Here is a 24,562-nt window from a genome sequence, read left to right as displayed (position 1 = left end):
CTGCACTCCCACCCCCACCACTGTCCTCCAACCCAGAGACACAGTTCTAATTTGTATTAATAACACTATTTATTTATTCGTTCTATTAATCTTAGGATATACTAAAAGTGTGGAGAGGCACATTCCTGGCTTTTACACTTGATTTTTGTTGTTTAAATATTAATAAATATGTAAAATTAAATGAAACCATTACTGTCCCCACTTCCTAATTTCATCGTGATGAGATGCATTGATTTTTATCCACGAACAAGAAATGTCCCCAGATTTGATTTCAGAAATCTGGTCACCTTACTCCATGTCCTTAAAAACAGCAGTGGACCAACTACTGGTCGCTCAAGTGCGAGCCACCAGAATTGACAAATACGTTTTCAGAAAGAACCGAACGAAAGTCCGGTTGCCTCCAATTTAAGCTTTTTTGCTGTTGCGATGACCCGGATAACTGAAAATTTGCACAGGCAAGGAGTAAGGAGACATCTGGACTTGGTTTTTGCCAAGACTTAAGTCTTGGCAAAAACCAGACAGAAAGAATGATTAAGGATTAGTTATTTCCCGTTATTCACAGTATAATGAATGTATAAGCATTTTCCACAAGTAATACGAAACATCTGTGAGGGCCACCAAAGCTGTGAGTGCTATCACCCCCTGTTGAGAATCAGCAAACCCTCTGTTACAAGTTGTTGTGCCATTATACGTTTTTTAAAGTTATTTAACGTTTATTAATTAACTCTAGGTCTATTGTCAGATGAATATCAGCCCAAACAGCTGATATCAGGACAATAGTAGAAGGAAGCTAAGCTAAGGAACTATGTACATACAAAAGAACACAAAGACACAACAGAACGGTTGATTATCAGAATAATTCAGTGAATCCTGGTTCAAATAAAACTGGCCAAATAAAACTGGTTGAAAACAATCTTCATAAGAATGATTCAGTGAATGTTTACTGCAAATCCAAGTAAGAGAACCAAAGTTCATCTCAAAAAACATGGAATGAGGTTGAATTAGCTTAACTAATTTAGAACTACATTTCATATGTGTTCCCAATGCAACTCCAAGTTAGATAACATTATTTGAGGAAATAACATTTTAAAGAACGATTTACTAAATAAAAATCAATAACCTTTAGGACACTTGATTTTTACTAATGAAGCCATAGTCACATTTACTAGGGTTACTACAAAATTATCAGGGAAGCTAATAGCGGCTAATGCTAGCAGACATCTGGAGTTAATTTAAAAAGACTTATAAGCTATATTTTGTTGTAATGAGAAAACCAGAAAACAAACATTGATACCCTAATGGTGTACAAAACCCTTATGGAAATAAACTTTGTCATAATCTTAACATAACCCAAAACACATCACTGTAGCTTTGATTCAAGAACGTTAGCAGACAGCCTAGCCTGTAACATCTGGTCAATCTAAGTCAAATCAGTCAGTAAATAAATTTAAAGCAAACCATTTTAACTTTCCCAACAAAAGATTCTGTCTTTAACGTGAGCCAATACCTTCTGTAACTAAAAACCTGAATAAAATGCAATAACAAACAGGAAGTTATGTTTTGTTAACTTCAGCGTAGAGATAATCTGTAGTGTCAGCAGACATCTTGACTTGAGAATACACCATTTCCTGCTGTCCTCTGTCCTTTCCTGATCCACTGGAAGCTTCAGGTCTTCTCTGAAGGACGTTTACTTCACCATATTGAAGTTCTTCCTCTGTTTCATTGGCTGGTATTTGAACAGCAGCATCCTCCTCTGTTTGACTCTATGGAAACAAGTCTGTTATTATTGTTTAAAGATGCACGTTTAAAGCATGTTTAAAGACATATCTTTTCACTAATGTACAGGTGAAACTTGGTACAATGTTGCACACGAAGTTGAACATGTCCCCACCTGAGACTGTTGCAGAGTTGGGCATTTTGACCTCAAGCACCTGGAAAACATTAGAGAGCTGTCAGAATAATTCTGCTGAGCTTTAATAGAAATCACCAAGGCTCAGACTGAGAGTCAAAGATGATCTGGAACAAAGAGAGGATGGAGATAAAATCCAGTTGGTGGAGACTGATGATGAATATTTGACATTCTTGTTCAACAATAAGCACTAAGGGCCTGATTTTAAAAAGGTTTGTGCATATTAAAACAGGTATAAAGTGATTAGTGTCTACAAAGCCGATCGTCAAACCAGTAGCAAAGCAATTAGCGTCTATAAAATGATTGGAACAGTGGAAACAAACTTTTTGCGTGTCTTTATGAATATGCAGATCACATGTGACCAAACCACACAAATTTATGGGAGGTTATATGCTAATGTAAATACGTAATAACCACAAAGCAATTTTCCAAAGCTAAAACCGAGAGTTGCTGCAGTTTTTGCCTCTATATTTAGTACCTTTGAAAGGTACCTCTGAAAACATATGATCGGCCAACATGCAGCACCCTGAGAAATTACAAATTCATAATTTATTTGAAATTTGATTCAATTTAAATGTTTGTGTTAGAACATTAAGTTTAGATAAATAATTTCTGATACTCACCAAACACAAACAGCAATCAAGCTGATGAGCACTATGCTTCCTACTAAAATGGCATCCCTGTAGACAGAGTCTGTTGGATCTCAGTAAAAGAATAGAATATTTAAATATTAAAAGGAGAAAGATCTTTTGAAAAATTTTACTTACTAAAAGCGGTAAACTTACAAGAGTTACCTTTGTTAATAAGAAGGATCACTGATGATGTCTGATGACCCAGATCATTTGTAGCCACACAGTAATACTCTCCTCCCTCAGTAGCATTGAAGCTGTAAACCTGCCCCACAGATACATTAATGGCTCCATGTTTGCTGTTCCTGAACCAGGTGAAGCTGGCAGGAGGCTTGGCTCTGCTGGAGCAGCTCAGCTCCACCCAGCTACCTGCTGACACCAAACCTGATGGACTGATGGATGCTGAGGTGTCTTTAGGAGCATCTGAGGAAAATGGGACACACATTAACTTTACTGATCAGAAACAGCTGAACCATGACGTGCTGACAGGATCACTTACATGAAACACTGAGAGTCACTTCTGTCTCTGCTGTCTTGTTTCCTCCATTCACAGGATATGTGGCAGAACATCTGATGTTGTATCCATCATGTGTGTCTGACAGAGTGATGGTCTCCTGTATTTTAGTTGTAAAGGTTCCCTCTGTGTTTTTCTCTGTTTGTCTGTGAGAGTCTTGTTGGAGATTCCAGGTGAGTTCAGGAGGTGAGTGTGGACAGGGAGTCAAAGCTGAGCAGCTGATAGTGACAGACTGATGCTCCTTCAGATCAGCAGGGATGTTAATGCTGGGACTCCAAGGAGAATCTGGGAGTTCACATAAGACACATAATTTCAGGGTGAACATGTCTGAATTTATTTACACACACACACACACACACACACACACACACACACACACACACACACACACACACACACACACACACACACACACACACACACACACACACACACACACATCTATCTACATATATATTTTTCTGACAACTGTATTTAATTCCAATCTGATTAATATTATATGTGCAGCATTTTATTTTGTTGCAAAAGCTTAGAGTAAACTTGCAAATGATGCTTGCACATTTTGCACAGGCTATAAAACCAATGTTCTGACATTTTGAACCTGTAAAAACGAAAATGGAAGCTCATACTCAATGGAAAAATGGAAAAAAAAAATAGAATATAAAAATAAAAAAATGGAAGCTCAAATGTAAAATCTTCAACAGAGCAGTATACATTTTAATATATTGGTATGTTAAAACAAAAATGCTTTCACCTTTAACTGTTATGTTGACAGGATCAGCACAAGCTGTTGCTTTGTAGTTCCCGTTCTCAATTCTGAAGAAGTATCTGTCTGTAAAACTTGTGTTTAAATTAGGAAACAGAGTGGTGCAGTTTTTCTCTGTCAGGTTTCCAATAATATTCAGTGAAAAGGTGTTAACTGACCTACTGCTGTGGAAAATAACTACCTTTGGAACATACCAAAAATGTGAACTACCTTTCATCCACACTCCGTTGACAGTTCTTTTATTGTCATAATTGGGATTAACTGTATTAAAGCTACATGGGATTTCCAAACAAGATCCACTCAGAGCTTCAATGTTATTAGGTGCAGTGATGTTGAGTGCTGATGTTGATCTACCACATTGAGCCAAAACACCTGTAAAAACAGACAAATGATGATGTAAGGAAATCAGCCAGGCAAGACAAAATCAGACTTCTCTGAAATGTGAGACACTGCATACTCCCTCACTGAAGTAACTGCTCCAATCACAGCAGTGTGCCTAAACTATTATGTACCAAGCTCCCCCGGATTTATTTTCCCCTTTGCCTGTGGACTGTGAAGGCGTCCACACTGGAGAGACTGGCAAAGATGGGTGTTTTCCAGAATCACAGCTAAGTACAGCTTGCTTTTCAGCATCGGAACCTAACCAGCTGACTGCCATGAAAACAGGCTGCTTGTAACCTTTCCTCAGTTTATGCAGGAAAAAAGCTGATCTGAAAATCGCCTCTTCAAGCTGTGCAGGTAGCCTAAGGTAAAGTAATTGCATTCCAGGCCGGGATTCACAAGGAGTTACTCTCTGAGCTAGCCACTTGCTTGCTGCTCCGAACCAGTTTCACGCTGGTCCAACTTCTTCCAACAGGACGGCCCAAACTCAACCACACCGACAAAGGCAGAGGTTTGGCTGGGAAATGAGCAAGGAAAGTTTAAAAAGGTTTACTTCTAATGTGTTTTACTGTGTTTTAAGGTTTGACTGAAGTACCCTGGATCTAAAAGGCTAAGCTGCTCGCTAGGGTTCTTGAAACAATGCTGATGTGTTTTGGGTGTTCCTATGGTTATGAAACACTTTATCTCCATAATGGTTTTATACACTAATAGGAGATCAATGTTTGTGTGCTCTGCTCTGCTCAGTACGACAAAACATGGTTTAAAAATCTTTCTAGGTGAGCGCTGAGCTCCCGCTAGCATTAGCACTATTAGCTTCCCAGATGATTTGGACTTTATTGTCATTTTGAATACACAGAGTGCGTACAGAACAAAATTTCGTTTGCATACAGCTTGAGAATTTCAGTGAATTGCAGTGGATTTCAGAATAAAGTAACTTTGCAAGATAGTTTCAGGATAAAGTGCAGCAGTGATTTCACAGTACAGCAATTGAAATGTAAACAATGTAGGACTAATGTGGTACAGAGCCCAGTTATAGCTTCAGCTGTCAACAGTCTGATGGCAGCAGTGAAAAAGCTTTTACAGAACCTGGTGGACCTGCAGCGAATGCTGCGGAACCTCTTCCCAGAAGGTAGCAGGGAGAACAGTCCATGGTGGGGGTGTGTGGGGTCTCTGATGATGTTACGGGTTCGGGACACACATCGCTGTGATGAAAGGTCCTTAATGGATGGAAGAGGAGCCCCAATGATCCCTTCTGCTGTCCTCACCACTCTCCTCACATTCTTCCAGTCGGAGGCACTTCAGCCTCCACACCACACAGAGAGACAGCTGGTCAGAATGCTCTCTATGGTGCTTCTGTAGAAGGTCTTGAGGATGGGCGGGGGCAGGCGGGCTCTCCTCATCCTCCGCAGGAAGTACATTTACTAGGTTGTATTTACTGCTACAGCCTAGTAAATGTTACACTGTTTAAACCTAAAGCTGGTTTTCGTTTAGCTCCACCATCATTTGGTAGTGCTATGAGCATTAGTAGAGTATTAATGTTGATTTAATAGTGATTCATGTAACTTTAGGATTAACTCATCAAGTTAGCGTAAAAACAGCCAGGATGTGCTCCGACACACATGATTTCCGGTCGATCGTCCACTACAGCGCCCCCTATCTTCCTTAATTAGCAATTTGAGTCTTAATTACTTCTTGGAGAAATATTTACGGTTAAACATGTTGTTTGTTATAAATAGCAAAGTCACATTAGATAGCTTGCAAGATGATGTCATATTATGACGGCGTACGTACTTTTGTTGTTCAAAGAAAATGCTGTTGTCAGCATATAAAAGGAAGAGGAATAAAAATACATCTGTGTGCGTTTCCAGGTGGAAGAGAAGATGGCGGTCTGTTGTTTCTGTTCTCCGTTAATGCTAACTACTAGAGAGTATGACCTGGCCGAGTTTGCAGTTAAAAGAATCCCAGTGCATCCTTTGAACTATTGTCCTAATATCAGCCATTTGGGCTGATATTCACTGCACAATACAGAACAGGCCGAGAGTTCTTCAATAACATTAAATAACTTCAAAACATGCTTAATGGCATAACAGTGAACATAATTTGGAGAAAACTCTGCTTGCACAGAAACTTTATGATCCACAAACTCCAGTTCAGCTGCAGCATGTTACACATGGAGCCTTTAAACAATATCAGGATTTAATGTTTCAGACTAGAAATGATTCATTGGACGTCTCTGAATGAAAGGAAATTAACAAACAGCTCACCTGGAAGAAAGAAGATACTCAGTAACATGTTGACTGCCAACACGCTCTCACACAGAGCTGCCATCAGACTGATCGTCATTCCTCTCTTGATAGAAGATCTGGTAGGTAAGAATGATTAATATCTGAAAATATCTACAAAATTAAATAACTTAAGAAAATGTTTAAATGTTTAAACACATAAAATCCCAAACAATTAAATTTCTAATTTTGTATGCATGTATATAGTGTAATGTTAAAAAGCTTAACTACAAAAACCTGTAAGATTAACTTACCAATTAATTTCCTGCTGAAACAGTTCAGTTTTAAAACTGGTTAATTTTAGTCAGTCTGCAGCGGATCAAACCACCTCCTTCTCTGCTTCACAGGAAATGTGGTGGCATAGCTGCAAGACTTGTTAACTCTGGTCTGTTTTCTTAGACCACGTTAAACAGGAAATCACTTTTTACTCACCACTAATTTTAACATCACAATATCATCATATAGAGGTTGATTTCAAACTCATGATAATCTACTTTAAGATGAACAGATGTTCTCTTCTCATTGTAATTCTAAAATGCTGGAGGTGTTTCTGTACATCTCTTCAGACGTCCGTTTAAAATCCAAATCTCTTTGTTTTTACTAAAGCTTTCAGCAGCCATGAGTATGAGGAGCCTGCTCAACCATATTATCACTGTCCTATTTTTACCGCAGGTTTTTTCTCAACTTTTTCAGCTTCTCTCAGTCTACATCTCATCACTTCCTTAAAACACACCAACACCGGTCAAGAGTTGGAACATTATGAATAACGAGCACTTTGTTCATTTATTCCTTGAATTTCCTTTATTATTTATGGATAATGTATGTATAGATTGTTAATATTATTATAAATAATGCAAAACACTTAAATACCAGAGTCCCCAGTTTAAATACACAAAACATAAAGATGCTAAACCAATGCGAGATCATTTATTAGTTGAGTTTTCCATTCTTTCATTTCTAGTTTTCTATCATCTAAGCTTTCTCTCTGTTATCTCCAATCAAACTCATCATTTGAGTAAATTCAGACTGTACAAAAAGAACATTTGTTCTTGTTTTAAACCATAGCACAGTGGCAACAGCAGTGGCAAAGCAAGCTGCAGAATGGGACAAGAAATAAGAAAATCTGGTCAGCACAATATAAAAACCGATCCAATCTAGGAGGAACAATCTGAGACATTAGAAAAATGATTATAAACTAATAAACTAATCACATTGTAGTTTTCACACTTTATGCAAATAAACAGCAAAGACATTTTCCAGGAAGTCAACTCTTCACACCATCTTGATGTCAGTGTGATTGACTCATTTGTTTTCCAAATCAATCTTTATGACTGATTAAATATATAGACGTCTATAAAATAGTTGCAACAAAAATATTTATTCCATTAAATATCTGACAGATAGTATTTAGAAAAGAAAAAAACTATTTTATAACTTTTTGCATCACACAGGGATTATTTTTCTTTTCTTTTTTTTACTTTCTGCCAACAAACAATTTAGTGAATTACTTGAAAACTAATCAGACAAATATGAACAACACAACTTTACTGTGCTGCATAACAATTAATATTTATTCTTCATTTCAGACACATATCCTTACTGTGTGGTACTTCGGCTACAGTTACATGGCATTGAATGTAGATAACAGGCTTTCCAAGATTATTTCTTTTCAAGTATCTTCCTAACAGTTTCTGTCAGGATCAACCAGGGATTAATAAAAAAAAAAAAAAAGGTTATTGCGCAAATTTCCCTGCTTTAACATACTGTGCCTTTAAAAGACAGTCGCAGTTGTGCACCATTGTTCTTTCGTTTCAGTTCGCAGAGCAGCAGTAGGAGTGAGATAGAGTGCTTTAGACTTTTATGATTCTTTTACTGTTGTGTATAATATTCTTTTTTAGACATGCATCAAATTAAGATACATGTTTTTCAATGATAATGGGCTGGGATATGGAAGGAGATTAAGTTGCATCAGTGGTCAAACCATTAAAGCCTACGTTTGTTGGTCAAGAACTCCACCTAAAGGTTAAAAGATAAAATGGAACTTGTTAAAAATTAAAACAAACACTTCACACACCCTGAATCTGCATGGAATAGTAGGTACAAAAATTGTATAATGGAATATGGGAAATCAATAACTAAAATTCAATGCTACAGTGGATCATTGAATATGGAATGAAAAATCACTGCCAAACAAGGAGTATGTCTTTATTGATACTTTTTCTAACAAAAAACTGACAGAGCACAATAAGAGGAATGCGTCTGAAAACTACACTGTTTCAGCTGTATGGGCAAAAGTGCTGTATGTTCTTAAAAGTTAAATTAGCCTGCACAAAATACAGCACAAGCAGAGCTACAGACGTTTGTGAAAATATATTACTGACATATTGCTGAAACCACTTTCAGGTTGTAAAACAGCAAAAGGAAACAAAATACAAAACCAGAAAATCCCAATGAGGGAGCAAATCAGTTCATCAATAACACTAAATCCACACCAAGTAAAACTTTAAACAAAATACAAGATATAGATTTTTTTCCACTGATATTAAGATCACATGTATGCCTCTCATTCCACATGAATCCAATAATTAATGTAGTGCTCATTAGATATTGGATTTTTTTAAACACATTTTTAAAATGATTTACCTTTGCAATGTTAAATAGAATCCATCCATCTATCCATTTTCTGACCCGCTTAATCCCTTATGGGGTCACGATTAAATAGAATGAGTTTTGTTAAGTAGAGTGCATCTTGCAGCACTTTTTCAGTCATGCTGACCACTCAAAGCCATTCACAGTCAAGCTTCATTCACCCAGTTGCACTCAGACTCTCACACAGCAATAGGCAGATTGGTACGAAATTTAGGATTACATAAATGCTTTGCTTAGGGCCACATGTAAAAGGAGAATGTTGGATTTGAATCTACCAACTTTTGGGTAACAAGACTCTTCTCACAGAGTTAGTTTCCCAAGGTTCAAATTTGTTCATAGACAAAACATCATCAAGTTCTTCTTTGTTCCTTATTTAGAACACCTTAAAGGTGCCATGACATTACTGTATAATCAATTTCATGTAGTTGACATTGCTACATATGTAAATTATTCAAAGAATTTCATTAAAAAAATAACCTCAGCTTGTTTTGTCCCTCCTCAGTAGATGGGTTGGTTGTGTTAATGATATGAAGCGCTACCAAGTTTACTTCACTCTGATTGGCTAAAACATAATTGGAAAACCAGTCAAACACACATCATGGTTCAACTGTATCAGTAAAAACAACGAAATATCGTAGTAATTGTAAACAACGACATATTGTAGTAATAGCTACAGGGTCCCAGCTACAGGATCCCAGTAATTCCTGTAAATGCAAGAAACTATAAACAAGTCAGGGACTTTCTTGTATTTACAGTAATTACCAGAGAGTGATTTTTTTTAATAAAGTCAGCAGTTTGCTCATAGTCAGATCTTTTTCCAGAGTTCTCCTTAAAGAATTTAACAAAAATAAAACACAATACATGATTTTAAGCTGCACATTTTATTTTAATGTGTTTCTGCCTTTTCAGTTATCAAAATTAGATTATAAATTTCTGTTGTGTTTAACAAAACACTTATTGGGCAAAAAAAGTAGATAGATTACCCAAAATTACAATCCATTTGGAAACAGCAACCTAGAGTTGGAAAATATTTTGTTGTACTCTGCTATATTAATTGTCCTAATGATGGGGCTCAGCAAAGTATTAAGGTGCGTTCACACCGAGCAAAAACAAGGCAGATTTACACATTGATCGCCTGCCGTGGGTCACTTGGCATTTCACCTTTCTCTCGTAAACAATTTGTGCCAACAAATTGTTCATCCAGCTCACTTCACTGTGTCATGAAATAGGAGGAGCATCTATCTTTTCTCCAGTTCCTCTTCTCTGTTCAACTCACCATGGATAACCTTGATTTTAATGAGTGAGCCATGTGTGATGGAGGGATTTCATTACCCCTCAGGTCCTGTGAGTTGTGCTTTGCAAAGCTTTCGCTCCAAGGTTCATTGCAAAAATAATAACTGTAGTTATTTATTTTAAGCAAATAGGTTTTACTCATCATGAATCCCAAAGTCGTATATAATAAACTTCAAGAAAATGTTACAAATTTCTAACAAATTCACCTAGCTAAAACTTGGCTATTGCTAATTGCAATCACTTTAGCTTTTTTAAATATATTCCATACATTTAATTTTGTACATGGTTTATTTGTTTTAGCTACAAATCAACCTAATGGCTGCATGAAAATTGCAAAAGTTGAATTAATGAAAATTTGTCATGCAACTAAATTATCCAAATCCCACAATTTTGACCTGCTGAAATGAATTTGAATGTATGTCTTTACACTGAAACATCTTTAAATCTGAAACGAAATCTAAATCATCAGATATGTTTAAAATAGTTTACAAAAGATCAAAAGCTGTGGTAACCTACGTATAACTTCACAAATTGTATAATGTCTCTTTGGCTTCTAGAGGGCAGAATACCTACAAATGCTTTAAAATCCGTTAGGTTAGTCATGGATACTGAAGAAAAACATTTTGTGACTCGAGCCACATCTAAATTGAATTAGAAAATACTTGTTTAAACTTGTTTCTTTTAGAACTGTTTCAGATTTCGCTTATACTTATTAAATGTCTCAGCAGTCTGGCACCTTTACCTTACTGAGCTTTTTATCCACACATCCCCATTAGAACGTCAGATCTCAAGACCAGAAGCTGCAGCTCCCTGGCTCTGGAAAAGTCTCCCTCTTTCTGTGAGATCTGCTGGAACGTTAAATGGCTTTAAATTACTTTTAAACCTGGAGAGCATTACCCTTAGGCCTGTCTTTGCTTCTTATACGCCTTTTATTGTTGATTTTATAGCTTCTGTTGTTAAACTTTTTTATATTGATTATTGCTGTTTGTTTTGCTATTTTTTTATATTTTTTATTTATGCACTTTGATCACTTTAAAAAAAATGATGACAAGGATGTTGTTCAGTTTATTATATGCATCAGTGTGAAACAAATCTGAAGTCTGACAGTTTGAATGTTTTTTTCCTGTTTCTTAAAGACACACTGGTACAACATCTGTTATGTAATTTAATTAAAAATGACTAAACGGGGCTGCTGTCTAATGTAAATGTAGCTATTTTGACATAGGTTCTTGAAATATTGGGGCATTTACCCCCAATATTTCAAGAACCTAAGAACACCCCTGACCCTAACTCTGTTCACGTGTCTAAACGGTTTGACAACGTTTATTTAAGTGTCTTCAGCACTACCTCTGCCTAAATTTACAGATCAGCTCCAACGGAGCCAATTTACAGCCTTGACCTCCTGGGTCTCAATCTGTCATAAAGACTGGGGCCCATCACAAAGCACTTCTCTGTTAACATTGGAAGAGCTTATAGTTCCATCTTGTGGCTACCAGATGATGGTGCATATTTTGGGCTGTGCTGTTTTCTAACATTTATGTCACAATAACAAATTTTGCTGGACGATAAATCCTCCAAAAAAGTATCATGATAAACCACAATATTATCATCTGGAGACCTTTTTCAACTAATATGAGAATAGCATAATAACGCAAGTATATCCTCTCGACATAACGGCTCAGATAGATTAAGTGGGTGACCTCCGTCATTTGACTTGAATACAAAAAACTCCCACACTGCAGTAGCCGCATTCGGCTTTGCCACTAATTCCATTTTCTTTTAAAACCAGCTTTTTTCTGGCTCACTCACAAGGCTCTCATGCTTAATCTTGAGCATGTTCCTACTTGACACAAAATTGAATTCTCCCTACCGTGAGGAAACGAAAAGGGAGGGGTGAGTAATACTGTGACCTTCTGTTATCCAGTCTCATCGAGAGAAAAGGGAAACACAAGGGGATAATTTGCATACACAAGTTATCAAGCGCCCTGCGATAGACTGGTGACCTGTCCAGGGTGTACCCCGCCTCTCGCCCACTGACAGCTGGAGATAGGCACCAGAACCCCTCGCGGCCCCAGTAGGGATAAGCGTGTTGGACAATGGATGGATGGAAGTTATAAGGCTTATTTTAATTTAATGGGATTAAAATCAATTGTGAGATTAATTGATTTATTGATTATCGTGACAGCCCTACTAACATTATAGATGTCAAAATCACAAGTTAAAACACCTTTTTTGCTGAACTGCTACTTTACTTTACCACAGTTTTGATGTGGATTGTGTTTCAAAATCTTTTTCTTCAGTATCCACCCATGACTACCTAATGGACTTTGATTGAACCATTTGTCGATATTTTGCATTCCAACAGATGAGAAGTTATATAAATTTGGAAATTATAGGAGTTGTGCAATTTAACCTTTTTGATTATGATTATTATTAATAATTATAATTGATAATGCTATTCTAATCAAAGGTAAGCTGAAACAAAACAAAGTTTCAAATGGTTATCAGTAAGGGCCAGCCTTTAATCATTATAACTAGCAATTGGATATATTAATGAATAATTATTACACTTATGTACCATGAAATTGGATGTCTAGTCAGTTGGAAGACTGAAATATTCTTGCCACCAGTAAATGTTAATAACCTTTAAATTGGGATAATTACTTGTTAACCACAAGCAAAGGAAAACAATGTCTCTTATGTATGTTGCATGTTTAATCCAAAATTGATGATTTATACTCTTAGAGACAATTTGATCTCTTAGGTTAAGGTTAAATTGAGTTGTCATTGTCATGTCAAAAACACCCTGGTATAAAGATCACAGACAACCATAGTTAAACCATTTAAGATTTATTAAACTAATAATTCCCTGTTACAGCAATTATTCGGCTTAATACGTATATGACTTCAATGCACTACCTACTAAATTAGAACAACATAAAAGAAAAAAGAAAACAAAGTAAAACAGCAAAATTATGAACATTATGAATCTGGGATGAAGAAACCTTTAGGTGTTAACTTAAATTAAGCCTCATTGAATAATTACCATTGAAAATAGTAGCAAATTATGTAATTTTTGACATTGATCTGGACGTGATGGTGCCTTAAAGCAAGGCCTGCAACTAGCCAAGTGGCTACAATGAGCTAGCTTTAGCTGCTAAGCTAGCATCTCCAAACAGTGAGGGCTTATGCCTGAGCTAACCACAGCTACAGTTTAGACACAAGTACATGGTGTCACTGAGGGGCATCTAACTCAGCACAGAGGCGACTTGCTGATCCAATGAACGTTTAAGACAAAGTCTGCCCGAAAATCCAAAGCAGCAGAAGAGAGAAGAGAAGAAAGGAACCAAGAGGCGATTGGGATTCTAACAATAACGTTCAGAGTAAACCTGGGACTGATTGCTTGGTCTGTTCAGAATAATAATGATAAAATCCACAATAATAATCAACTGTTGGTGAGGTGGCTTACACAGTAATCAAATAGAAAGAAAACACAGTAAGCAGCTTATCGCCTGAATCAGTCACAGCATGTAAAACATTGAAAGACAGTTCAACAACTGTTTTTGGAGTAAAACTATCAGCATTAAACCGTTTTCTAAATCAATTCTGCCCAGGCAAAGGTACTTATTTCTATATAAGAAATGAAAGGGGGTCCTTTCCTGGACACCCCCCCCCCCCCCCTCCCCTCCACACTTGTTATCTCGTCATGGCAAGATGACAATGAAAATCTTCCCTGGGCTTCATGATGCCTGGATCTCAATTACTCATGTTGACATCGTCCTGTAGCTATGAAAAAAACAAAGTGAAAATAAATCAATGCAGTTCAAACTCTGCAGTGAGAGTTACTTCTGTTTCAGTCTGACTGGATTTACAACAAAGCCGGCCATGGAACATGATAAATACACTGTCTGCATCCACTTCTAAACATGCTTACATGATTTTAATGTGAGGGAAGTCATGTAGCTTACCTTGTTTGGTTTGTTGTAAAATCTAAACCAGCTGAAAGAAAAAGATGAGACTAAGTAAGAAAGATTAAACCCCACCATCTAACAGAGCATCAACTCATAGCAAAGGTATGTCTCACCACTCAGAGATGATGATTGTACTGTAGAGCATTGTAATTGCCAGGGTCTTCACCCTAACACAGAAACTGAGTCCATAATCTTGAGGACCTGCAACAGAACAGCATGCTCAGCTTCTCCTGAACAGAACTTGTTTTGGCTCTAAACCATCTATTTATATTCACTATTTTTGCTAATGATTTAAATGGCTTATTTACATTTTTATTTTATAATGCATGATCTGAACAGATGTGAGAGAAGCAACAAAACAAAATAGAAACAAAAAGGACTGGTCATATACAGCCTTGTCATAAAAAAAGAGCAAGGAGTGAATAACAAATAGGAGCTTAAAGGAGCAATGAGCCAAATTGCTGTACTGTCTGTAGACCAAAACAAGATGTGTGACAAGCTCTTTCTATCTGCAACCCAACCCCCTTACCCTCCCCTTCTCACACGTTGTATAAATATATATATATATATATATATATATATATATATATATATATATATATATATATATATATATGTATGTATGTATGTATGTATGTATGTATGTATGTATGTATGTATGTATGTGTGTGTGTGTGTGTGTGTGTTATGAATATAAAAGTCAATTGGTTAAATCTAAACATTGTGGTCTTCATTATTTCATAAAACCGTGTCACATGTGAACCTTTTAAGTTCTGGTATAGTCACAGATTAGGAACAGACATTTTAGGGGAGTATTAAAGAGAAAGTTACTAATATGAGAAAAAAAGTCCTAGGACAATAAAGTAAAAAGAAAAAAGACAAAAGTGGTAATATTATGAGAAAAACATAATTTGAAAAATGAGAATTAAGGGAGGACATTTCCAGAATAGTCACAGTTTGCAGAATTATTTCATTCCTGGAGTAATAGGGCTACGTTAGATTCTTTTAATTATTTTTATTCTTTACGAGAATAAAGTGAGGAGAAGGAAGCCGAAGGGATACAAAAATAAACTCGTAATATTACAAAAATATAAATATTACGAGTATAAAGTATATTCTGAAGTTAAACTCCCTCTGACACTGTTTAAGTGACTGAGTAACTGCAGATTTGCCACATTCAACATGGCGGACGCTCTGACGCATCGCAGCATAGGCAGAACCCGCCCAACGAGGCGTCTACGTATATGTTGTCTATAGGCATGCATGCCTGGCCTGGTTTTGTAAACAAGAGACTTGAAAACAACATAAAGAGATGGCGTGTGAGGTCATATTATATTCCATCTAAAAATATACCTTTATTTCTTCATAAAACTATATTTTAGTTCTTTTGCATCTGAAATAATGACATTTCAGTTATTACTTCTTTAAATATGTAAACAGATTAAAAGTGGCCAAACAAGAATAGTTACCTTTAATAAGAAGGATTGATGATGATCTCTGATCACCCAGATCATTTGCAGCCACACAGTAATACTCTCCTCCCTCAGCAACTTTGAAGCTGTAAAAATCCCCTGAAGCAACTTCTCTGACTCCATCTGTGCTGTTCCTGAACCAGGTGAAGCTGCTGATGGGAGGCTTGGCTCTGCTGGAGCAGCTCAGCTCCACCCAGCTACCTGCTGACACCAAACCTGATGGACTGATGGATGCTGAGGTGTCTTTAGGAGCATCTGAGGAAAATGGGACACACATTAACTTTACTGATCAGAAACAGCTGAACCATGACGTGCTGACAGGATCACTTACATGAAACACTGAGAGTCACTTCTGTCTCTGCTGTCTTGCTTCCTCCATTCACAGGATATGTGGCAGAACAGCTGATGTTGTATCCATCATGTGTGTCTGACAGAGTGATGGTCTCCTGGATTTTAGTTTTTAAGGTTCCCTCTGTGTTTTTCTCTGTTTGTCTGTGAGAGTCTTGTTGGAGATTCCAGGTGAGTTCAGGAGGTGAGTGTGGACAGGGAGTCAAAGCTGAGCAGCTGATAGTGACAGACTGATGCTCCTTCAGATCACCAGGGATGTTAATGCTGGGACTCCAAGGAGAATCTGGGAGTTCACATAAAACACATATATTTAGAGTAAACATGTCTGAATGTATTTGAGTTTATGCGAGGTTGTGTGTTCGCCTGTTCTCCTTGTTTGTGCTTTGGTTCCTCCAGCTTTTTTCAGCAGTCTAAAAACATGACTGTTCAGTTTAATGGCCTCTCTAAATTGCCCTTAGTTGTAGTGTGTGTGCATGGTTGTCTCTATGCTGTCCTCTGATAGACTGGTGACTAGTCAGGCACCAATCCCCCCAGGAGTTTGGGAGCTGCCATAAAAGAGAGATGAAGTTCTAATATATTTGCTGCAGCCAGACGTGAGGGTTTTTAGCGAATTATATTTTGCACAAGCTGCTCTGAGATCTTAACATTCTCTAAAAATCCAAAAGAAGATGCTGGATATTCTCCTACCTTTAACTGTTATGTGAAGAGGATCATCACAAGCTGTTGATCTGAATGGTCCGTTCTCAACTCTGAAGAAGTATTTGTCTGTCAAACTTCTGTTTAAATCAGGAAACAGAGTGGTGCAGTTTTTCTCTCTCAGGTCTCCAATGATTTCCAGTCGATAGGTGTTAACTGACCCACTGCTTGTGAAAATAACCTCACCTGAAAGATATTTTAACCACACACCAGTGACAGTTCTTTTACTGTCATATTTGGGATCCTCTGTATTAAAGCTACATGGGATTTGCAGACAAGATCCACTCAGAGCTTCAATCTTCTTTGGTGCAGTGATTGTGAGGCCTGGTTTTATATCACCACAATAAGCAAAAGCACCTGTAAAAACAAACAAAGGATGAATCTAATATGGAGCAAATCTGCCTGCAGAGAAACTTCATGATCCACAGCCTCCAGTTCAGCTGCAGCATGTTACACATGGAGGCTTTGAACAATATCAGGATCTAATGTTTTCAGACCAGAAATGATTCATGTGACGTCTCTGAATGAAAGGAAGTGAACAAACAGCTCACCTGGAAGAAAGAAGACACTCAGTAACATGTTGACTGCCAACACGCTCTCAGACAGAGCTGCCATCAGACTCTGATCAGCATTCATCTCTAGACAAGCAGAAAATCTAATTTATTTTTGTTTGCTCTGATTTTGAAAAAAGAAAATTTTAAATAAAGCAGCACTTTTTTCTTTTTGACAGTAACTGTAAATGTTCACCATAAAACCAGAAGTTGCCTTCTGGTAAAATGTTTGAAATAAAAAAATAAGAATGTTTAATACCTGAACATATCTACAGAATAGTTTATTTTAAATAGATTTTAAAATTAAATTTTGTTTTTGAAATTTTAATTGCATAAAACTCAAAACATGTATATAGTATAATGTTAAAAAGCGTAACTACAAAAACTTGTAAGATTAACTTACCAATTAATTTCCAGCTGAAACAGTTTAGTTTTAAAACTGGTTAATTTTAGTTAGTCTGCAGCGGATCAAACCACCTCCTTCTCTGCTTCACAGGAAATGTGGTGGTATAGCTGTAAGACTTGTTGTTAACTCTGGTCTGTTCATTTAGACCACATGAAACAGGAAATCACTTTTACCACCCCTCATTTTAACATCACAATGTCATATAGAGGTTGATTTTAAACTCAGGATAATCTACTTAAAGATGGACAGATGTTCTCTTCTCATTGTAATTCTAAAATGCTTACGGTGTTTCAGGGGATTTGTACGTATTTCCAGAAGTCTGTTTAAAATCCAAATCACTCTTTTATTGACAAAAAAAACCTGCAGCAGCCATCAGTATGAGAAACCCGCTCAACCACATTATCACCGTCCTACTCTTACTGCATGTTTTTCTCAACTTTTTCAGCTCCTCTTAGTCTACATCTCATCACTTCCCTAAAACACACTGACACTGGTTAAAAGTTGGGACGTTATAAATAACAAGCACTTTGTTCAAGTATGCACTGAAATTCCTTGACTACTTTATGTTTTGTTCCGTTACAAATAGTTTTGAATTAAATCATATTTCTCAATCTTTACATTTCACAAACACAAAAACTCAATTTAATTGTATCATCCGTTCTTATCTTTCTTTTAGTTTGTTCATTTGTTCATTTAACCAACATTATCATCTTTTTTGATATTTTTGTGATTTCCAGATATCCATAATGCAAAAGACAAATTTAATTGGAATGTACAATTGCAATGACAATAACCAATGAGCCGATTTAATACTAGTTTTAGATAAGTGAAAATAAAATCTCTACAGAACCAAAACGTTCAAGAGTCCCATACTAAACCCAATTGTCATCCAAATGTAGCTTGTAGAACAGACAAAAAAAATGTTTGTTACAGTTGAGTTTTAGTTGTGGGGTGGATCCTCTTTGAGGTATATAATCCAATGATGATGAAATAAAAGTCAATATTGAGAAGGACATGGTAAGCTGATCATCATCGCCCTTATTCTATCTAAAATCTTCTAACAGCTTGCAAACACTGAGCTCATGACAGACTGGACTAACACTAGGATGAAATAAGCTTCCTCATGGTTGTAAAACTCTGATTGGTGTTCCCTACAGTAGGAAGAACTCACAAACTCAGCCCATTTGAAACCATGCAGTGCCTCTCGCGCAGTGTCTGATTCAAAGCTATACTGATGACGCACTTTTTTTTTTACTGTGTTTAACATATCAAGTCATGAGTGGCAAAGAATTTGTTTCAACTCAGTCAGGACAATAACTAGTTTCAGTTATCTGCACAGACATTTGGAGACAGCCTAACTTCATAAACTGGCAATTAACCTTTCAATTGAGATGAAAAACTTTGGTGGTATAGTTAATTCAAACTTACAGTGGTTTGAAAAAGTATTTTTTCTTTATTTTTCTGCATGTTAGTCACACTTGGGTGTTTCAAAACATCCTACTAATTTAAATAATAGTCAAAGACAACACAAGGACAAAATGCTGAGCCTTTAAACAATATCAGGATCTAATGTTTCAGACTAGAAATCAGCTGCCATCCGATTCCAATCGTCATTCATCTCTAGACAAACAAAAAAATCTATCTTTGTTTTTTCACAGATTTTTACATTAACTGGAAATTAACATAATCCAACCAGAAGTTACCATCTTGTAAACATGTGTTGGAAATACAAAAAGGTTTAATATATACTTAAAAAAATATATAGAATAAGATTATTTTAACATTTTAATGCATTTTTTTAAATTCACATAAACCCCAAATAATTAAATATTAAATTTGTAAAGTGTATAATAAGAAGAATCCAACTGTAAAAGGTTCAGGTGAAAAAGAAACAGTTTAGGTTTAAAACCGGTTAATTTTAGTTAGTCTGCAGTACATCAAACCACCTCCTACTCTGCTTACAGGAAATGCGGTGGCATAGCTGTGAGACTTGTTGTTTCAACTGGTTTCTTCTCTTAGACCACATGAAACAGGAAATCACTTTTAACATCACAATATCATCATATAATGGTTGATTTTAAATCCAGGATATTCTACTTTAAGATTAATAGATGTTCTCTTCTGAATGTACAGTAATTCTAAAATGCACGCCTTTCCAGATATCAGAACCAGGTTAGCCATATCTCTTTTTTGACAAAAACCTGCAGGAGCCATCTGTATGAGGAAATTGCTAAACCACTTTATCACTGTCCTACTTTTACTGCAAGTTTTTCTCAGCTTTTTCAGCTCCTCTTAGTCTATACCTTATTACTTCCCTAAAACACACTGACACTGGTTAAGAGTTGTAGTGTTATAATTTAATTTTAATTTTAATCTCACTTCAATTTTATTTATATAGTGCCAATTCACAACAGATGTCATGTCAGGGTACCTTAAAGGGTCAATTTTATCAAATCATACAGATAGATTGGTTAAAAGGTTTCCTAAGGAAACCCAGTAGATTGCATCAAGTCTTGACAAGCAACATTCACTCCTCCTGTGTGTAGAGCCACAATGGACAGTGGCATCTCTACTTGTTTTTATTAAAAAGTTGTTGAGCAATCGGAGCTGACAATATTAAGACTATATCATAGCGAGACAAAATAAAGTAAAAATAATGCGGCACAGCTATTAACAATGGTCTTTTTGGAGCACTAGCTGCTACTACTGTGAGAGACAGGAGAGTGACGTGAAAGATGGATAAAATACAACATGACCGTTCAGACAGTGGACGCTCCGAAAAAAATCTGCTAAGTATCCAAATTAGTACCACATATGGAAGTGGCACAAATCGGATTTTTTGTGGGGTGAAAAGACCGGAATTGAGCCGTTCACACTACCATGAAAAAGACAGATATATGTTGCATATGGGCAAAAGGATCGGATTTGGGTCACATTTCCCTGCAGTGTGTTCAGTTCCTCTCCAACTTGAACTTTAAGCTTTTTACAAAACACTTACACAAATGCAAAACCTTGGCTTGAATGCATGACTGCCTGTTTTCATCAAAATACCTGAAAAAATTATATGACACATGGAATGTTTAAGCATTTACAATTAATTTGTTCTAACAATTTGAACAAAGACCAATAAAATATAGCATTAAACTTATAAACATAAATAATTCACTTCCAATGTCTAACATAGCTATAATGATCCAGTCGGCTGCTGGCATTCCCTGTTCCTGTTCCTACTCACGCTATACTCAGGTAATCAAGGTCTGAGCAGTTACACCTGTGGCAGCTCTAATTAAGTGGAGTCGCTGCATCTGGTGTGAGCACTATTTATTCCAGCCTCTCCCAGTGTGTAATTGCCAGATCCTTGAAAGCCATCGTGTAAATAAACCATCCAGTGTTCCTGTTATCATCCTCTCTGATTCCTGTAATTTCTCCTGCCTGCCTTGCCCGTGTCAGATTCTCCTGTTGGCTTCTGTTTCTGGGACTTTAAATTCCTAAACCATCTCTCGACCAAGGCTGCCTGCCGTTGCCCCTGATCGGAAATCTGTGCCTGTATTGTGCCTCCCATTAATGATTATCAAGCCTGGATTCCAGATTTGCCTCTTATTTTTTTTGTGTGTCCTGTCTGGCAATGTGGTGTTGTGCTATAATAACGCCATGATGAATACTGATGTCATATTGAATTCTGAACAGTAATATGGAAGAGATGACAAAGGAATTCCACCCCTGCTTCAAACATGGGACCCTCACAGGCATAAAGGATGGCCTCTCTCTCAGCAGGATGCCAGCTGTGGACCACTCCCCACAGATAAAGGTCAGAGCACCTCAGAAATCTCTCTCTTCTGACCAGACACTCTCACACTCCTGACTTAACTCAGACCACTTTCTCCTGGACCTCCCGAGGGAAGAGGGGGGGCTAGCCAGCCACCCAGTCCCCTTCCTCAGCAGCCATGTGACTCAAGGCCGAAAGCCCACAGACCAACCCTTCTGTGGAACTCATCTGCTGCTTCAATGGAATGACCAAGAGGGAGCGGAGGACCTGACTGAATCCGGATAAACAACACACTGACCAGAGCTAAGTTGCACTCTGACTGCTGCGCAAACCAGCCGCAAAGTACAGATTGCCGAAGCAGCTTTGTTTATTCTTGTCTGCCATTACAGGGAAGCGAACCCCAGATGGAGCTGAAAAGCTGGCAACAGGACCCACTTTGAATGCTCAGGAGAACCTGCTTAAATTAGGCCGCAGAACCCCAAGCTGCCCGACCACGCTGTTGGTTAGCTCATAGCTGCAGAGTTAAACGCTAGCCTTCCAAGACAAACCAACAACCTTCCTTCTTTCCAGTGCTCCTTCCTTGAATGGGCAAAGTGGACCGACTCACATGAGGCACCAGCAGGTTTAGCAGAGAGACCCAAAAGGGAAAGTTTAAATGGTTCATTTGGGAAATGTTTGTAAACCGTTTGCACACGGTGTCTTTAAAACAAAGGGCTAACAAGATAGCTCATTGCTAGCATTCGGTACCATGTCATTGTCAAGTGTGTTTTATGGTTATAACAAAGGTTATCTCCACAAGGGTTTCATACATTGATGGGACATAAATGTTTACGTTATCCAGCCCAGTCATTATGACTAGAAATAAAGCTAAAGCCTTTATTTGTTAGCGCCGAATGCCCGCTAGCCAAAATGCTATTAGCTTCTGTTAACATCCGGTTCCGGACATTCACAAAGAGCTTGTTTTAAGGCATAAAGCTTAACCATTCGGCTCCGCCGTCGGCCAACAGGGCTATGAGCCTTATTCCCGCATAAATATCGAATATTAATGTCGGTTTTAAAGGCAATTTTGATAACTTTAGACTTAAACCTGTTTAGCGACCGATCACTACAACAACCCCCAGGCGCTCGGAGGGAGAATCGCATTAATAAGATCGACCATAAGGTTTAAACGATTTTACTGAGCAAATCAGTCTTTAGAATATTATTTACTCAAAATAAGGTGCTGGTTAACTGGGGCTTTGCATTGTGAATGGGTTGAAACACATGTCCAATGTTGTTCTGAATTAGTGAAGCTAATTTACCCCAATTCCACCTTCATTAAGTTGAGCTTTGACAAGCCCATGGGTTCCACCGGCAGCCAGCTACGCTGGAGCGGATCCAGGAATGGGCCCCAGGACATCCCGCCTCCCGGTGGAGCCACCGACAGAGCCACAGGGGCTCAGGCCCGCGAAGCAGCCGCCAGGAGCAAGCCGGCACCTGCCTGAGCACCAAGCCCTAGATACCAAGGACCGCCAACGCACCAGTGAGTCAAAGCGCCAGCCAATGGAGGAGAGCAGGTCAGGGGGATGGGCTCCACACTTAGTGGACAGATGTGAGACCGGTTTCACCTCTTGCCTCAGCCCTACTGGAAACCTCAGCCTGTTTACCGCCTCTCTGTGTATGACCCAAGCCAGACATTGGATTCCCCTTCTGTCTCTGCCCTGCAAGCTGACTACGTTAAGTGGATCAGTCAGACAGTGATCCGAATCACCCACACACAGCCTTTGAATCACACCATCAGAACCAATGCAACCTCCTGGGTTCTGATAAGGGTTTCCAGAGCTTGATCCGTCCGTTCCTGTTCCAGTGACACCAGTTAATTTAGTAAACCTTTCAAAACGTTAATTTCTGTGTCGGCTGAATTATCGGGTCTCCAGATTCAGGTGCATCACTCATAGTATTATGTTCAAATCTATGAATATCCTAAATTAAACTTGAAATGAAACAAATAATAATAAGCCAAACAGTCAGGTCATTGAAATTATTTTACTAATAACAACTTGTGTTTTTCACAAAATATTACTAAAACTAAAAGCAATTCAAGTCAGAAATTATTTTCTATATGGAAAAGACAAAATTTGTGTCTTGATCTAAATGCCAAGGCAACAGCCGCAATCTCTCTCTGTGTCACTAATATCCAAAGCCCAACATGCATTTAATATTTGCAAATTTCCACATGGACTTCACAAATTACAGTCAATTTGTGTATTTTCACTGCACGAAAACAATGTTTTATTGCATATTTCAAATACAATACTTCAGCATTATCCAGTCATACTTTACTATTATTATTTTTTTTAATAACGGAACATATCTATTAACCTTTGAGTCATGGTTTAATTATTTTTAGCCTCTTTGTCAAAATCAGGAAATGATCACAATTTGTAATTTTGGAAGGCAAGTAATATTTATTTGTATAACACATTTCAGTACAAAGACATCACAATGTAGAAGAAAAATACAAAAAGAAAAAAAATAGCTGTACATTTGTAAATGTAACCATGGTCTGGTTCCTGTAAACCGGTAGATGTTCAATCATTTGCCATTCAGATCCAGTGGAAGAACTCACTGTCTGTTTTATAGTGACATTTTTGTATTTTATCTGCTCAGCATTAAACAAAATACACACTTTACTAAGAAAGCAAACAAAGCAGCTTGATTGGCAAAAGGAAAAAAAGAGTCTTACACAACTGCTCATCGTAAAAAAAGGCATACACTCTCCTAATTCTATGGGTCGAATGTATTGTGCTTTCCTGATCTAAACGATTTAGGGCAGTGCTTGAAATTTGTATATGTAAAATGAGCAGACCAGCAGGCAAAATCTGAATATGCAGATCATATTCTGATAACCAATCTACGCAAATTTATGAGAGAATATGCAATTGTATGT

The 24,562-nt window shown here is 37.5% G+C and overlaps 2 protein-coding genes across 2 annotated transcripts; both read right to left on the bottom strand.

Moving 5' to 3' along the window:
- Nucleotides 1-1,368: 1,368 nt before the first annotated feature.
- On the bottom strand, nt 1,369-6,542 carry LOC105921698 (sialic acid-binding Ig-like lectin 13). Its single transcript, XM_036125122.1, has 7 exons — nt 6,464-6,542; nt 3,807-4,190; nt 3,038-3,337; nt 2,704-2,961; nt 2,533-2,602; nt 1,892-1,931; nt 1,369-1,763 (listed from the first exon to the last, which is right to left on the bottom strand). Exons 1-7 carry the CDS (start codon nt 6,540-6,542, stop codon nt 1,554-1,556), a joined length of 1,341 nt encoding a protein of 446 aa, XP_035981015.1. The 3' UTR covers nt 1,369-1,553.
- Nucleotides 6,543-14,156: 7,614 nt separating this feature from the next.
- On the bottom strand, nt 14,157-17,546 carry LOC110368374 (myelin-associated glycoprotein-like). The gene is made up of 7 exons (XM_036125121.1): nt 17,462-17,546; nt 16,902-17,267; nt 16,198-16,497; nt 15,864-16,121; nt 14,508-14,595; nt 14,392-14,422; nt 14,157-14,209 (listed from the first exon to the last, which is right to left on the bottom strand). Exons 1-7 carry the CDS (start codon nt 17,544-17,546, stop codon nt 14,180-14,182), a joined length of 1,158 nt encoding a protein of 385 aa, XP_035981014.1. The 3' UTR covers nt 14,157-14,179.
- Nucleotides 17,547-24,562: the final 7,016 nt, after the last annotated feature.

This window comes from Fundulus heteroclitus, chromosome 21 (assembly GCF_011125445.2).
Source record: "Fundulus heteroclitus isolate FHET01 chromosome 21, MU-UCD_Fhet_4.1, whole genome shotgun sequence".
Taxonomy (NCBI): domain Eukaryota; kingdom Metazoa; phylum Chordata; class Actinopteri; order Cyprinodontiformes; family Fundulidae; genus Fundulus; species Fundulus heteroclitus.
Note: the sequence above shows the minus strand (reverse complement) of the source record. Positions and strands in the feature narration are given on the sequence as shown.

Bases quoted from the DNA above. Each gene is read 5' to 3' on its own strand.
- LOC105921698 (XM_036125122.1), bottom strand. From the start codon at position 6,542: ATGACGATCAGTCTGATGGCAGCTCTGTGTGAGAGCGTGTTGGCAGTC. The intron at 2,962-3,037 runs GTAAGTGATCCT...CATTTTCCTCAG, and splicing joins AGTGACTCTCAGTGTTTCAT to ATGCTCCTAAAGACACCTCA. The intron at 2,603-2,703 runs GTAACTCTTGTA...GAGATCCAACAG, and splicing joins GATCCTTCTTATTAACAAAG to ACTCTGTCTACAGGGATGCC.
- LOC110368374 (XM_036125121.1), bottom strand. From the start codon at position 17,546: ATGAATGCTGATCAGAGTCTGATGGCAGCTCTGTCTGAGAGCGTGTTG. The intron at 16,498-16,901 runs GTAGGAGAATAT...GTGAACTCCCAG, and splicing joins TCTTCACATAACAGTTAAAG to ATTCTCCTTGGAGTCCCAGC. The intron at 14,596-15,863 runs GTAACTATTCTT...GTTCTGTTGCAG, and splicing joins ATCAATCCTTCTTATTAAAG to GTCCTCAAGATTATGGACTC.